Here is an 11,498-nt window from a genome sequence, read left to right on the forward strand (position 1 = left end):
ACAGCATGGCCCTGCCAATGCCCTGAATTCAGACTCCTAGCCTCCAGAACTGTGAGACAATAAATGTCTGTTCTTTAAAGCCAGTGACATTGTGGTGTTCTGTTACTGTTGCTCTAGGAAACTAAGACAGTACTTCTACCCAACCTGTGCAGTGGAAAAAGGAATTGGAAAGGAGGAAGACAGGAGAAAGAAACTGAGGAGAAGGACTTAGGCCTTGGGGAAAACCAATTTTAAGAAGATGTTAATTTGTTTAAAGCTGTGAGTTTTCTGTGAGGAAGACATAACTGCTGCACATTCATGCAACTCTCTTTAGGAATGTGCCAGTGGTCCAAAAGTGTATTAAGTAAGAGATGGTGAATAATACCAATGATTAGCACTAGTAGCAAAACTTTCAAAGTACATACTCAACCATGCTTTGCCGAAAAATAGCACACCACAATGCTGACACTTCCAAAATTCCATTCATATTTACTAATTATACCAAAAAAATAATAAAAGCTTTTGGGAACCTTTTCTTTAAGCAAGAGTTAGTCTACTACTCATGACTTTAGTCATCTGTTTCATGTTGTAATATGACAATGATAGATAATTCCCATGAAGATTCATGTATATATGCAATGCATTTATCTAATTTTACACTTCTAAGCTAAACACCAGGCAATAAATATAAAATCCTTATCTTGGAGATAAACCAGGTTTGTTTATTTGGAGCTTTTGAGGTCATAAACTATTAAGGATGCCACAACTGTCCATCTGTGAGACTTTTTATACCTTAGACAAAAATTATTGTGGTAATGATTTAAACGAGGTTGTCTTTGTGGTAAGTAGGATGTTTTATTTTCAGTAAAGTATTTCTTCTGGAGTGAAAAGGCAGAAGGAATCCCTCAGAGTTAGTTATATCCCACAAATGACAGACACATGATTTTGGAAAGCAGAAGACAAGCAGAAGCTATTATTGTATCTATGGCAGAGGTGAGCAGGGGTGTGGGCTTCAGCTGGAGGCAACAGTAAGGGTTTAAACAAATGATTCTTGGCTTTTTCCTATTCATCACTCACTTTGGTTCTACAGGCATTAGTGGTGGTTTCCTGCAATTTTGCACTTCCTTGTTTCCTCCATGCTAGTGGAGGCTCTCTCTAACCTTCCCATCTCCGGCCCCTCCAGTGGCTTTGTAAGATACTAATCCTCCACATTAAATCACCCAGGGCCCCGGGTGGCACTAACAGTTTGCACTCAGCTACTAAAGTTTGGCAATTTGAACCCACTCAGCCTCACCATGGAAGAAAGGCCTGGTTAACTACTTCCATAAATTTTACAGCCAAGAAAATTCTATGGAGCAGTTCTATTCTGTAACACATGGGGTCACCATGACTTGGAACTGACTCAACAGCAATTTTTTTTTTTTTGTATTAATTCACTTTTCTGCTTGAAATATCTATAACGGCGTCTCTTTCCCCAGCTGATACACTTCATTGGCTCCTCTATGCTTCCCTGGAGTGGTAAGGTCCTGGATGATTTTCAATGAGCCGTAAATGCAATCTATGTATACTATGTATAACACTCTTTCCAACTGTGCAAGTGTTCATTTAAAAAAAATTTTATCTTTACCAAATATTCATCTTTATTGGACTCCCGTTCAGCTAAAGTCTTACCTTCATAAAACTTGTAAAGTTACCAGAAAAGATTATGGTTTACAAGCTTCAGAACTATCTTCAGATCCTAGCTCTAATATTTACTTCACTTTCCAACTTAATTTTCCTTGATGGGTAGTTTTTAAATACTAATTTGGTAACAGAAACTACAAGTATCTGTGAAATAACAATGATTAAGACAGTTCTGCCCTCTGCCCCATGGTGCTTAAAATCTAGCAGCAAAGATTGGAGAGAGAATTTTCAAGGGATAAAACACGTTGGCACAACCATGCACTAAACAGTCTTCAAATTGTGAAAAGATTTTGACTTCATAATAAGAATGATAAGAAGACACTGTAGAGTTTTAAACAGAAGAGTCATATGATAAAGTTTTTGAAAAATCATTCTAGCTAGAGGGTAAAAGTTGTATTAGATGGAAAAAAGGCCAGATGTAGAGGGACCAGTTAGGAAGGTGCTACAGAAATATAGAGAAGAGAGATAACTAAGGCCTGGGAAGATAATCACAGGTGAACAATGATAGGGACCATAAGGATGGAGAAAAGCGAATCACTTCAAGAAACATCTAGAAACTAGACCCAAACAAAATGTAGGAATTAATTTGAGATGTGAGATAAGGAGACAGAAAAGTCAAGGATAACCCCAAGGTTTAAGGCTTTTGGGAACTGGATGAATGCAGTGTCATGACTGGGACAAGGAACACAGGAGGACAAAATGGAGCTGGGGTGGGATCAAAATGGCAAGTTCTGTTTTAGACATGTTCGATTGGATCTGCTGGTGAGACATCTATGTGGACATGTCAAGCTGGCTGATGGAGGTGCAGGCTTGAAATTCAAAAGAAGGATCTGGTCTTAAAATATTCAAGTGTCATCGGAATATGTATTATAATTGCAGCCGTGGGAGTGGATCAGTTGACTCAGGCTTGTGTACAGCATGGAAAGAGAAGGAAGCTCACCTCGCTGTCAAGAAGCCATCTTTGTTTTCCTATTTCAAGTTGTCTCATAGTCTTCCTGTCTCCTTGTCTCATCTCTACTTCTTGGACAAGAAACACTGATTTAATATCACACAATTTCTCTAATTTCCCAAATTGTTTATTTCAACAGATGAAATCAATACATGAAAGATATTTTATTAATGAACTGACAGAAAGAATCCAATCATATCAGTTGGATCATTCATTGGTTTCTAATAATTTATTACCACAACAGTTGATATAGTAGCATACATGCTTCCTACAGCTTAGAAATTCTCCAAGAAAAAAAACAAACAAAAAACTTGAACCATAATCATCCACTAGCATCTTAAGCAAACATACTGCTATTTAACAAAGAAAAAGCTTCTTCTTGGACAGTTATGTTGAGTCCAATAGAAAAATTAATTCTTCAGTTATATGACATAGTACATCTACATTAATTTTTTTATATTTATTAATCTGTGTTCCACATAATATAACTTCCATTGTTTCCATTCTTTTTCAGTATTCCCAAACTGCCATCCACTTCAGAAAACAGTCTTTTATCTCTAGCATGGAAGGAATTTAAATTAAAGTCATAATATAAATTCTAAATATAATATATTCATAAAATAAAACTCTCCAGTTCATAAAATTAATGGTTGTGACTAAATGTAATAATCATGCTGAATTTATTTAAAATTTAAGGAATCTATTCACAAATTTAGTCATTCTTACAAAAATATGATTACAATGAAACTTCTTTAACAGCATTAAAAGAAGTACAACTATTTTAACATCCCAATTATTTTTCAGGAGTGTAATAAGCTTTTAAGCATCTTTGGTTGGGTATTATTGAAATAAAAATTATATTCATAAAATCATTAAATGAAAAAATATTATAGTATCTATAGTCCACTATTTATACGTACAATCTTTTTTATGTATATATATGTAAATTATCCAAAATTACAGCTAATCATTTTGAGAAGAGGATAAATAACTTCTGTTAAAATGGGTCCAAACAGAACATTTGCAAGGTGGAATGAATTCAATTATTTCCAATATTTCTTAACCAGATGGGTTCCATTTTGATAAATTATGCTGTTTTATTTATCATGAATGGGCCTATGGAAGATCAATATAAAACAAAATAACACTGCAATGTTCTATAAACACATTAGAGCTAAGTACCTATGTTAAAAATGGCTCACATATAACCATGAAATGTTATAAAAATGCTATAAAAATTATTTTCTAATCTAATTTTTAGTGATGACAAACTCAGCTCCAACACAGAAATAATAATAGACATTATACATGTTCAAAGGGTTATAACGATTAGCAGCAATTAAAATTCTTATGCTATATACTTCTTCATTATCTAAACAGCATCTATGTAAAGCAGAACAACTTGAAATTAGAAATTAGATGATGGCTTATATTTCTATAATTCTGAAAAAATTCAGCCTTTGATTCTGAGTTTAAGAAAGTTCTCACCAAACATGCATTTGGCTTTAAGAACAATTGTTTCAAGTGTTAAGCATTTCCCTCATAATTTGCCAAATATTAATTATATAGCAAGTTTCAGTTTCTTCCCTTGAAGCCATTCAAAGAGTTGGCAACATTTACCTGCAGCATTCCCTGATGGACTTTGCCTATCGGAAGAAAAATAAAACCATAATACAATAAAGAAGAGCATGTGACTCCATAAAGAAATTTGTGTTTGGAAGTCCTTTCATCAGAACAAGGGGAAACACAGCATCCCCCAATCCAGGTCCTAATGTGATTTGAAAGTCAATAAGTCAATTTATTTACCCCACCACCTTTTTCAATGCTGACATTGCCAACTTCTTTGTTCAGGTTTACTTCACTCTGAAAAATACTCAAAAGTGTTTCTCTCTGCTTTTACTCATAATCCAATTTACCATCCAAGCAACTGTAAGCAAAGTTATTTTGTTGCCCTATCTTTGAATAGGATTATTTTTACCTAGGCTCCATCAACCAGTTTTCCAGCAATTACACCACAGATGCTCGTTTTCTTCCTTAAAATGGGAAATCAGGAGGCCTTCATCCCCTGGCAGCCTTCATCAGTCAGAATTCTAGCTCTGGTCGGAATTCATTCATATATTTTCACACACCTGCTTCCTTAGACGTTGGTAGCCTCTGTGAAAGAGTCATTGGTGCCATTATTATTTTTGACTTCCAGGTTCTTTTTAGCCTTGAATGTCACAGACACCTCAGAGTGAATGGAGTCCAACCTCTGCTCACAGTGGAAGGCTGAGAGGAAAGCGTTTCTGTAGTTGCTGTTCATCCAGCCATAGAGCAGGGGGTTGGCAAAGGTGGAGCACATGGCGATGATGTGGAACACTGTGAAGATGAGTTTGTATTCCTTCAGGTCCAAAACCTGGTTGTCAATGTCAACAGCAAGTTGGAAGGCATGGAGGGGCAACCAGCTGACTGCAAACACCACCACCACACACACCAGCATTTTGGTGGTTTTCTGTCTTCGCTGATGATAGTGGGCATTTGCAGCTCCAGGACTGACGTGGTTCTTAAGTTTACTCCAGATGCGAATGTAGGAAAAAGATATGATGCCCAGAGGCAACACATACAAGATTAAAAAGGAAGAAAGGCTGTAGACAGTGCCATAAATGCTCTTCTCCTCACCAGGCCACGTTTCAGTACAGGCCACAATCTCAAAGTCTGGAATAATCTCAATCAGTGAATACTCCCGGAAGATGGCCAGGGGACTTGCCAGTAGGGCACTGATGCCCCAGGCCAAGCCAATGATCAGGAAACTGATGTGCTTGGAGATCTTGCTCTCCAGATGGTAGACAATGCATCGATGCCGATCCAGGGCGATCACTGTCAAGGTGATTGTGGATACCTGTACTGCCAGGCCCTGGGCATAGGGCACCAGGTGGCAGAGGACAGGACCCATTTTCCACTCCCCCATTAAGGTGTATGTGAGAGTGAAGGGCAGGCACAGGGTGTTCACGAGAAGGTCAGCTACAGCCAGATTGGCAATGAAAAAGTTGGTGACTGTGCGCATGTTCTTGAATTTGATCACTACATGGATCACCAAGGAGTTGCCAACCACCCCAAGCAAGATGATAGAGCAATAGGCCAATATGAGGACAATCTGTACCTCAATCAGCTTGGTGCTGTCAATAAGCTCTGGCTCAGGGTCTGGGGCCAGCTCATCTCTAGGAGTGGTTTGCCCTGGCCCATATTGCTCCACCTTCACTTCCTCCACTGTCTGGTTCTCATCAGCCTCTCCACCTACTGGGCCCATAGTCAGCACAGTTCCACTGGGACTGCAACTAGCACGGGACCTACAACAGAATAATGAACAAAGATGGAATAAAGATGACACAAGAGTGAGGCAAAGAAGCATCACAAACAAGCTAGTTTAATTTTGGTTGAGGCTCAAAATACTTGTCCTCTTATCCCTAAAATTGCACATAGTAGAACATTTTAATAAAGCAGGCCCTTCAGTAAATCTATTTACAAATATGGATCAAGTAAATCAAATCCATGAAATATATACTACGACAGGAAAGATGAAATATCTATAGTACAGACAGAATGCCAAAGTGAATGCCACCAAATTGTTTAAAATTATTTTAAGAGGGATGGATATTATAAAGTTCATCAATTGATTTTATTACTGCTATAAGTTCATTAAACTATTTTAAGGTAGCTAAAGAAAGGAGCATTTCCTTCAATATATAGGCTTTTCAATTTATAAACCTTGCAACAAATTGCACAGGAAAGTGACAAATATTAAAACCTTTGCCTGGTGCCTGGACTTTGAGGAGTATATAATATTTAAGATAAACTGAGAAGACTCTGTTTCATAGCCATTTTTTTTTTTCTATTGTAGGGGTTAATGTTAACAATAACTTTTTTGTTCAGGTTTACCTTACTCTGAAAAATACTCAGGCTAGTGGCTTTTTGAATGATCTGAAATAAACTTCCTACATATATGCAACAGCGTCTTAGACAGGCAGTGCATGAAAAATATCTACAAATCTGAACATTTCCCTCTAAGCCCTAAATATAAACGTTTTAACTCTCCTCTTCCTTTTTTCCTTGTGGTCCCTACCTCAGTCAATGCTATTCTCATTTATTAAGCCACCCAAAGTTAAAAACAGTTAACAAGTCTAGATTTCTAGCGCCTGCATTTGAGAAGACATTCAGATTGGTCCTCTTAAACATCTCTTCCTCTCCTCATCATATCCACCACAACAATTTTGTCCTCAATTTCTTATTGGAATTACTATGATAGACTTCTAATTTACATCCCTTCCTCTTTTCTTTCATTCATTCATTCACTTAAATATAATTGGGCATCTACTAAATGCCAAGCACAGCTCTAAATGCTATGGATATAGCAGTGAATAAATAAAAATCCCTACCTTCAAGGTGCTTACACTTATTCAAACATGCATTCAGCAAATATTTAAAAACAAATATCAGGAACTAGGATTTGTGCTGGGCAAAAAATCCCAGCAAGACAGTGCCTATACTCAAAGGCTATTGTATCTTACTGTACATAGACTACAAAAATTCAAATATGTTCACATCATTCTTCTCAATGTCTCTAGATTGCTTTAAACAATTTAATATATTGACTTCTAATATAAGGTCCCCTTTTTAAGATTGGAGCCCTGGTGGCACAGTGGTTAAGAGCTTGGCTGCTAACCAAAATGTCGGCAGTTCAAACCCACCAGCTGCTCCTTGATAACCCTGTAGGGCAGTTTTACTCTGTCTTATAGGGTTGCTATGAGTCAGAATTGACCTGATGGCAACGGGTCTGGTTTTGGGGTTTTTTTTTTAAGGTTATAAAAAACATTCAGAGCCTAACATCACTGTGGTAGTACCTTTTGAATATATGCATAATGATAAAAAACCTGCTGTTATTGATTCAGAAACTCTTTTAAATGAATTTGTATTTTATTAATCATAACAGCATCTACCTACAGTGTTGTCATGTGCCGTCAAGTTGACAGAACAGCCCCATAGAGTTTCCTAGGCTGTAATCTTCACAGGAGTAGATCACAAGGTCTTTTCTCCCTCATAGCCTCTGGTGGGTTCAAACTGCCGATCTTTCAGTTAGCAGCTGAGTGCTTAATCAATGGGCCACCAGTGCTCCACCTATAGTGGTAGCTGAGTCATATTTATTCGGCTCACAGACAATGCCTGGGCCTGTGTGCCCTCATCTCTACTCTATGCCATTCCTCTGCTCTGCTCTATACTACAGGAGGGCTGACCCTTGGTAGACTACATGTCCAGGCTCCTGGATCACCGGATTCTAGCTGGGTTTTGTCAATGGGAGACCCAAAACCCCACTGTCCTTGATTTCAACTCATAGACACCCTATAGGACAGAGCAGAACTGTCCCACATGGTTTCCAAAGCTGTAGTCTTTACAGAAGTAGACTGCCTCCTGTTTCTCCTGCAGAGCAGCTGGTGGGTCCGAATTGCCGACCTTTCAGATAGCAGCTTAACCATTGAGTGACCAGGGCTCCTCAATGAGAGACAATGGCAGGTAATTACAGGGCAGAAGAAGAAAGACACCAAAATAATCCTCTACCTCCCTGTCAGCTCTGGATGATGCCTCAGTAGCTCCAAGGCTCTGGTTCCGACGAGACTGGCCCATTGTGATTCCTGTTTCCAGGTGATGGCCCTGCTCCTATCCCATCCTTCCATTGTCCCTCCAACGTGGAGGAAGGAATGATTCCCTGCTCTTGCTAATCCCTGGGTGGTCTCACCATCCCGTTTGTCTTCCATCACTTGTGTAGCCAATTCCCTGCATTAAATTCCTTTCCTCTACATTCTTGAGTAGGGTCTGTTTTGCATGATCTGTTAACACTGCGCAACCATGCTTTCATTAAACTGCTCTCCCACTGGAGTGTCTGTGAGAGAGAACACTGGCCTAGAGAAGAAAATCCCAACTCCTTAGGATGACCTTCAAGGCTTTTCTTAAATTCATCCCTGTGTACCTCTCCGACCTCATATGTCATGGTATCCTAATATATATCTTAAGCATCTGTCTTACTGAACTACTCCCAATTTCAGCACCAAATCAATTTTCTCATGCTTCTCTGCCTTCTCTGTTCTGAAGCCTCCCAACTACCTCCAAAACCTGCGCTCGCCTCGGATGTTGCACTTGCCATGTGTCACATTGCAATTGTTTTCCTTCATCCACCCCACCACAGCAATCTTTTGGGGGACACAAACTGGATCTTCTTCATCCACTGTTTCATCCCTAGCACGCTCAAGGTACTCAATAATTCGGCAAAACAAATATGAAGCTAATGGAAAGCACAATTTTACCAAATAATCCAGGTCCACAAAATGCAAAGAACAATTTTGATCTTTTCCCGTACTGAAGATAACTGCCTGTACAAGATTCCTTTCTCTGACATGCCACCTTAACCAAGGGAATGCATCATAGCACTTCTGGAAAAGTAAGAGATACACATTGAGTACAACGATCCGGGGTACCCCAATAAAAAATTCAAAAGCACAAAAATTAAAAGATAAGCAGACAAGGGGAAAACTTTTTCTTTGAAAGAAGGTAAAACCAGATGTTCACATTATTTAAGACATTTAAGTAGAACTGTGAAATGGTACAGCTTTCTGGAACAAGTGAGTAGAGATTTTTTAATCAAAATATTTATTTACAGAAATATTGTATTTCTTTTCTTTTTCTTAATCAAGCAAGCTCTCCTAAGATCCCTCTTAAACCAATCCCTGATGATAACATTTTAAATTGTTTGTCAGTATGTGCCATAAAGAAACCTTTCTATTTCAAGGGCTTATCTCACACACACACACACACACACACACACACACACACCCTTGAAAGGAGCCTGACTACACAGAGAGAAATTTCCACCCATTTGCATTTGCTACACTGATATATTCTAGTTCTTTCCGCATAAATATCAAATAGAATGTTCCAAGGAGCCTGGGTCCTCTTTCACATTTGTCTCCAATGAATGTAAATTAACCATTCAATCCTTGGAGTGTGTATTTGATAAGCCTTACGGTTTCCCTTAGACTAAGAAAGAGACTGACTCTACACAGCACAATTAGTCAATCCTGACAAATCATTAACAGAATTAACAAGTCTCCAGAATTCTGAGTTTGGGATTTCAGCAGATTAAACTGAGAGTCAGCATGAAATTGAAGGATATGAGGAGTAGGAGTATATTTGATTTACTGTATTTTGCTTTTTCTTTCAGTCCTATATTCTTTATTTCAAAGCGTCTTTATTACAGAGCTTATCTGCAGGAGTGTTTACTGATCAGCAGGCTATTAGCATATGGATACTATTAGCTGTTCTTAAGCACACTACTGGCCTTCAGTCAGATTAAAGCTTTTCCCAGAGAATGGGTCATTTCTTGATAGCACTTCTGGAAAAGTGGAAGAGGAAAAGAGAATACACAGAATGAGTTGCCAGATTAAAAACTCCAAAACACAAAAATTTAAAGAAAAACAGACAAGGCAAAAACCCTTTCCTTGAAATAAGGCAAAATCAGATTTCACATTACTCACGGCATTTAAGGAGAACTGTGAGGTGGTGCAGCTTTCCTGAACAAGTGATTACATATTTAGAGATTTTGCTATAGAAATGTTTCTTTATAGAATAAGAAAATGGGTTTCAGGGTTTTTTCAGTGATTCAAAGAACTTTAAATTATCTGACTGGAAGAACAGTTCTTGCTTTGATAATATATTTAAAATTTGTGGGGACTTTCACAATAGTTCTCTTATTGTTCCAGGTTGGTCTTATCAAAACTTAACATTTTATCAATCATAACATCTTCCAGCAATTTTTCCCAGAAATCAAGCCACACCTCCTACACTTGTTGGTAGGGGTGGAGGCTTTCAAGAATGCTACATACCAACGTGACTGTCTAATAAGTAGAAAGTTGAAAATATTCACCGAAGGGTCTGGGATGTCCCTCTTCCATGTTTTTGAGCTTCTGGCCTTTCTTTGAAAAGAGCATTGTCTATTTCATGTCACTGAGTTTTGAATGATGTGTCCTTGTTGCAAAAAGTCTTAAAGCTTTGAGTTTTGTCTGCTTCCCTCCCATCATGTGCTCCTACCAGTGGGTGAGCCCTTATAATGGAAAAAGAGGGAATGCTTAAATATATATGTATAATCTTGAATAGCTTAGAGAATCCATTATGACCTTCCCCTTTAGAAAGGTGTTTGCTTTTAAAGAAAAGGCAGAACCAGTAACAAGTTGCTGTTCTGGAAAGATAATGACATATCTCTAAAGAGGGTCAGGAGCCCTGGTAGCGCAGTGGTTAAGAGATCAGCTGCTAACCAAAAGGTCGGCAGTGGGAATCCACCAGCCGCTCCTTGGAAACCCTATAGGGCAGTTCTACTCTTCTATAGGGTTGCTATGAGTCGAAATCCACTCGAAGGCAATGGGGTTTTAAGAAGGGTCAAGGAAATAGTTAATCTTCAGTAGAAAAGGAAAATTCTAGTGAAAGTAGAAAGTGCAGATGGTATTCATAACCCCTCCCCCCCCCAACACTTAACTTTAGCCTAAACGAGGAAAAAAAAAAAAAGTCCCAACACTCATTCAGATCTCTCCCATGCCCTCTTCATCGAGACCTTAGAGCTCCTTTGGAGATATTCTCGTTCCCAGAGGTAGGATTTACCCTTACTGAACGGGTTCTAGCTTTTCTGCTGAGACGTGGAAGCAAGACGCGTGCAGCCCATCAGTCGGATGATTATCTGTAGCCGGCTCACCCGGCGAGGGCACTGGCAAGTCCCCGAAGGCAAGTCCAGTGCTGTCCGCTCCGACGAGCCGATCCGGGACAGTCAACGCGGAGCAGCTGGGAGGCTTGCACTGCTAGCTCTGCCGCCTAT

At 38.8% G+C, this 11,498-nt stretch overlaps 1 protein-coding gene across 1 annotated transcript; it reads right to left on the reverse strand.

Moving 5' to 3' along the window:
- Positions 1-4,720: 4,720 nt before the first annotated feature.
- On the reverse strand, positions 4,721-6,273 carry NPY2R (neuropeptide Y receptor Y2). The gene has a single exon (XM_004378801.2). It carries the CDS (start codon positions 5,997-5,999, stop codon positions 4,749-4,751), a length of 1,251 nt encoding a protein of 416 aa, XP_004378858.1. The 5' UTR covers positions 6,000-6,273; the 3' UTR covers positions 4,721-4,748.
- Between the last annotated feature and the right edge of the window lie 5,225 nt (positions 6,274-11,498).

The sequence above is a fragment of the Trichechus manatus genome, unplaced genomic scaffold (genome assembly GCF_000243295.1).
Source record: "Trichechus manatus latirostris isolate Lorelei unplaced genomic scaffold, TriManLat1.0 scaffold00059, whole genome shotgun sequence".
Classification (NCBI taxonomy): domain Eukaryota; kingdom Metazoa; phylum Chordata; class Mammalia; order Sirenia; family Trichechidae; genus Trichechus; species Trichechus manatus.

Bases quoted from the DNA above. Each gene is read 5' to 3' on its own strand.
- NPY2R (XM_004378801.2), bottom strand. From the start codon at position 5,999: ATGCTTCTTTGCCTCACTCTTGTGTCATCTTTATTCCATCTTTGTTCA.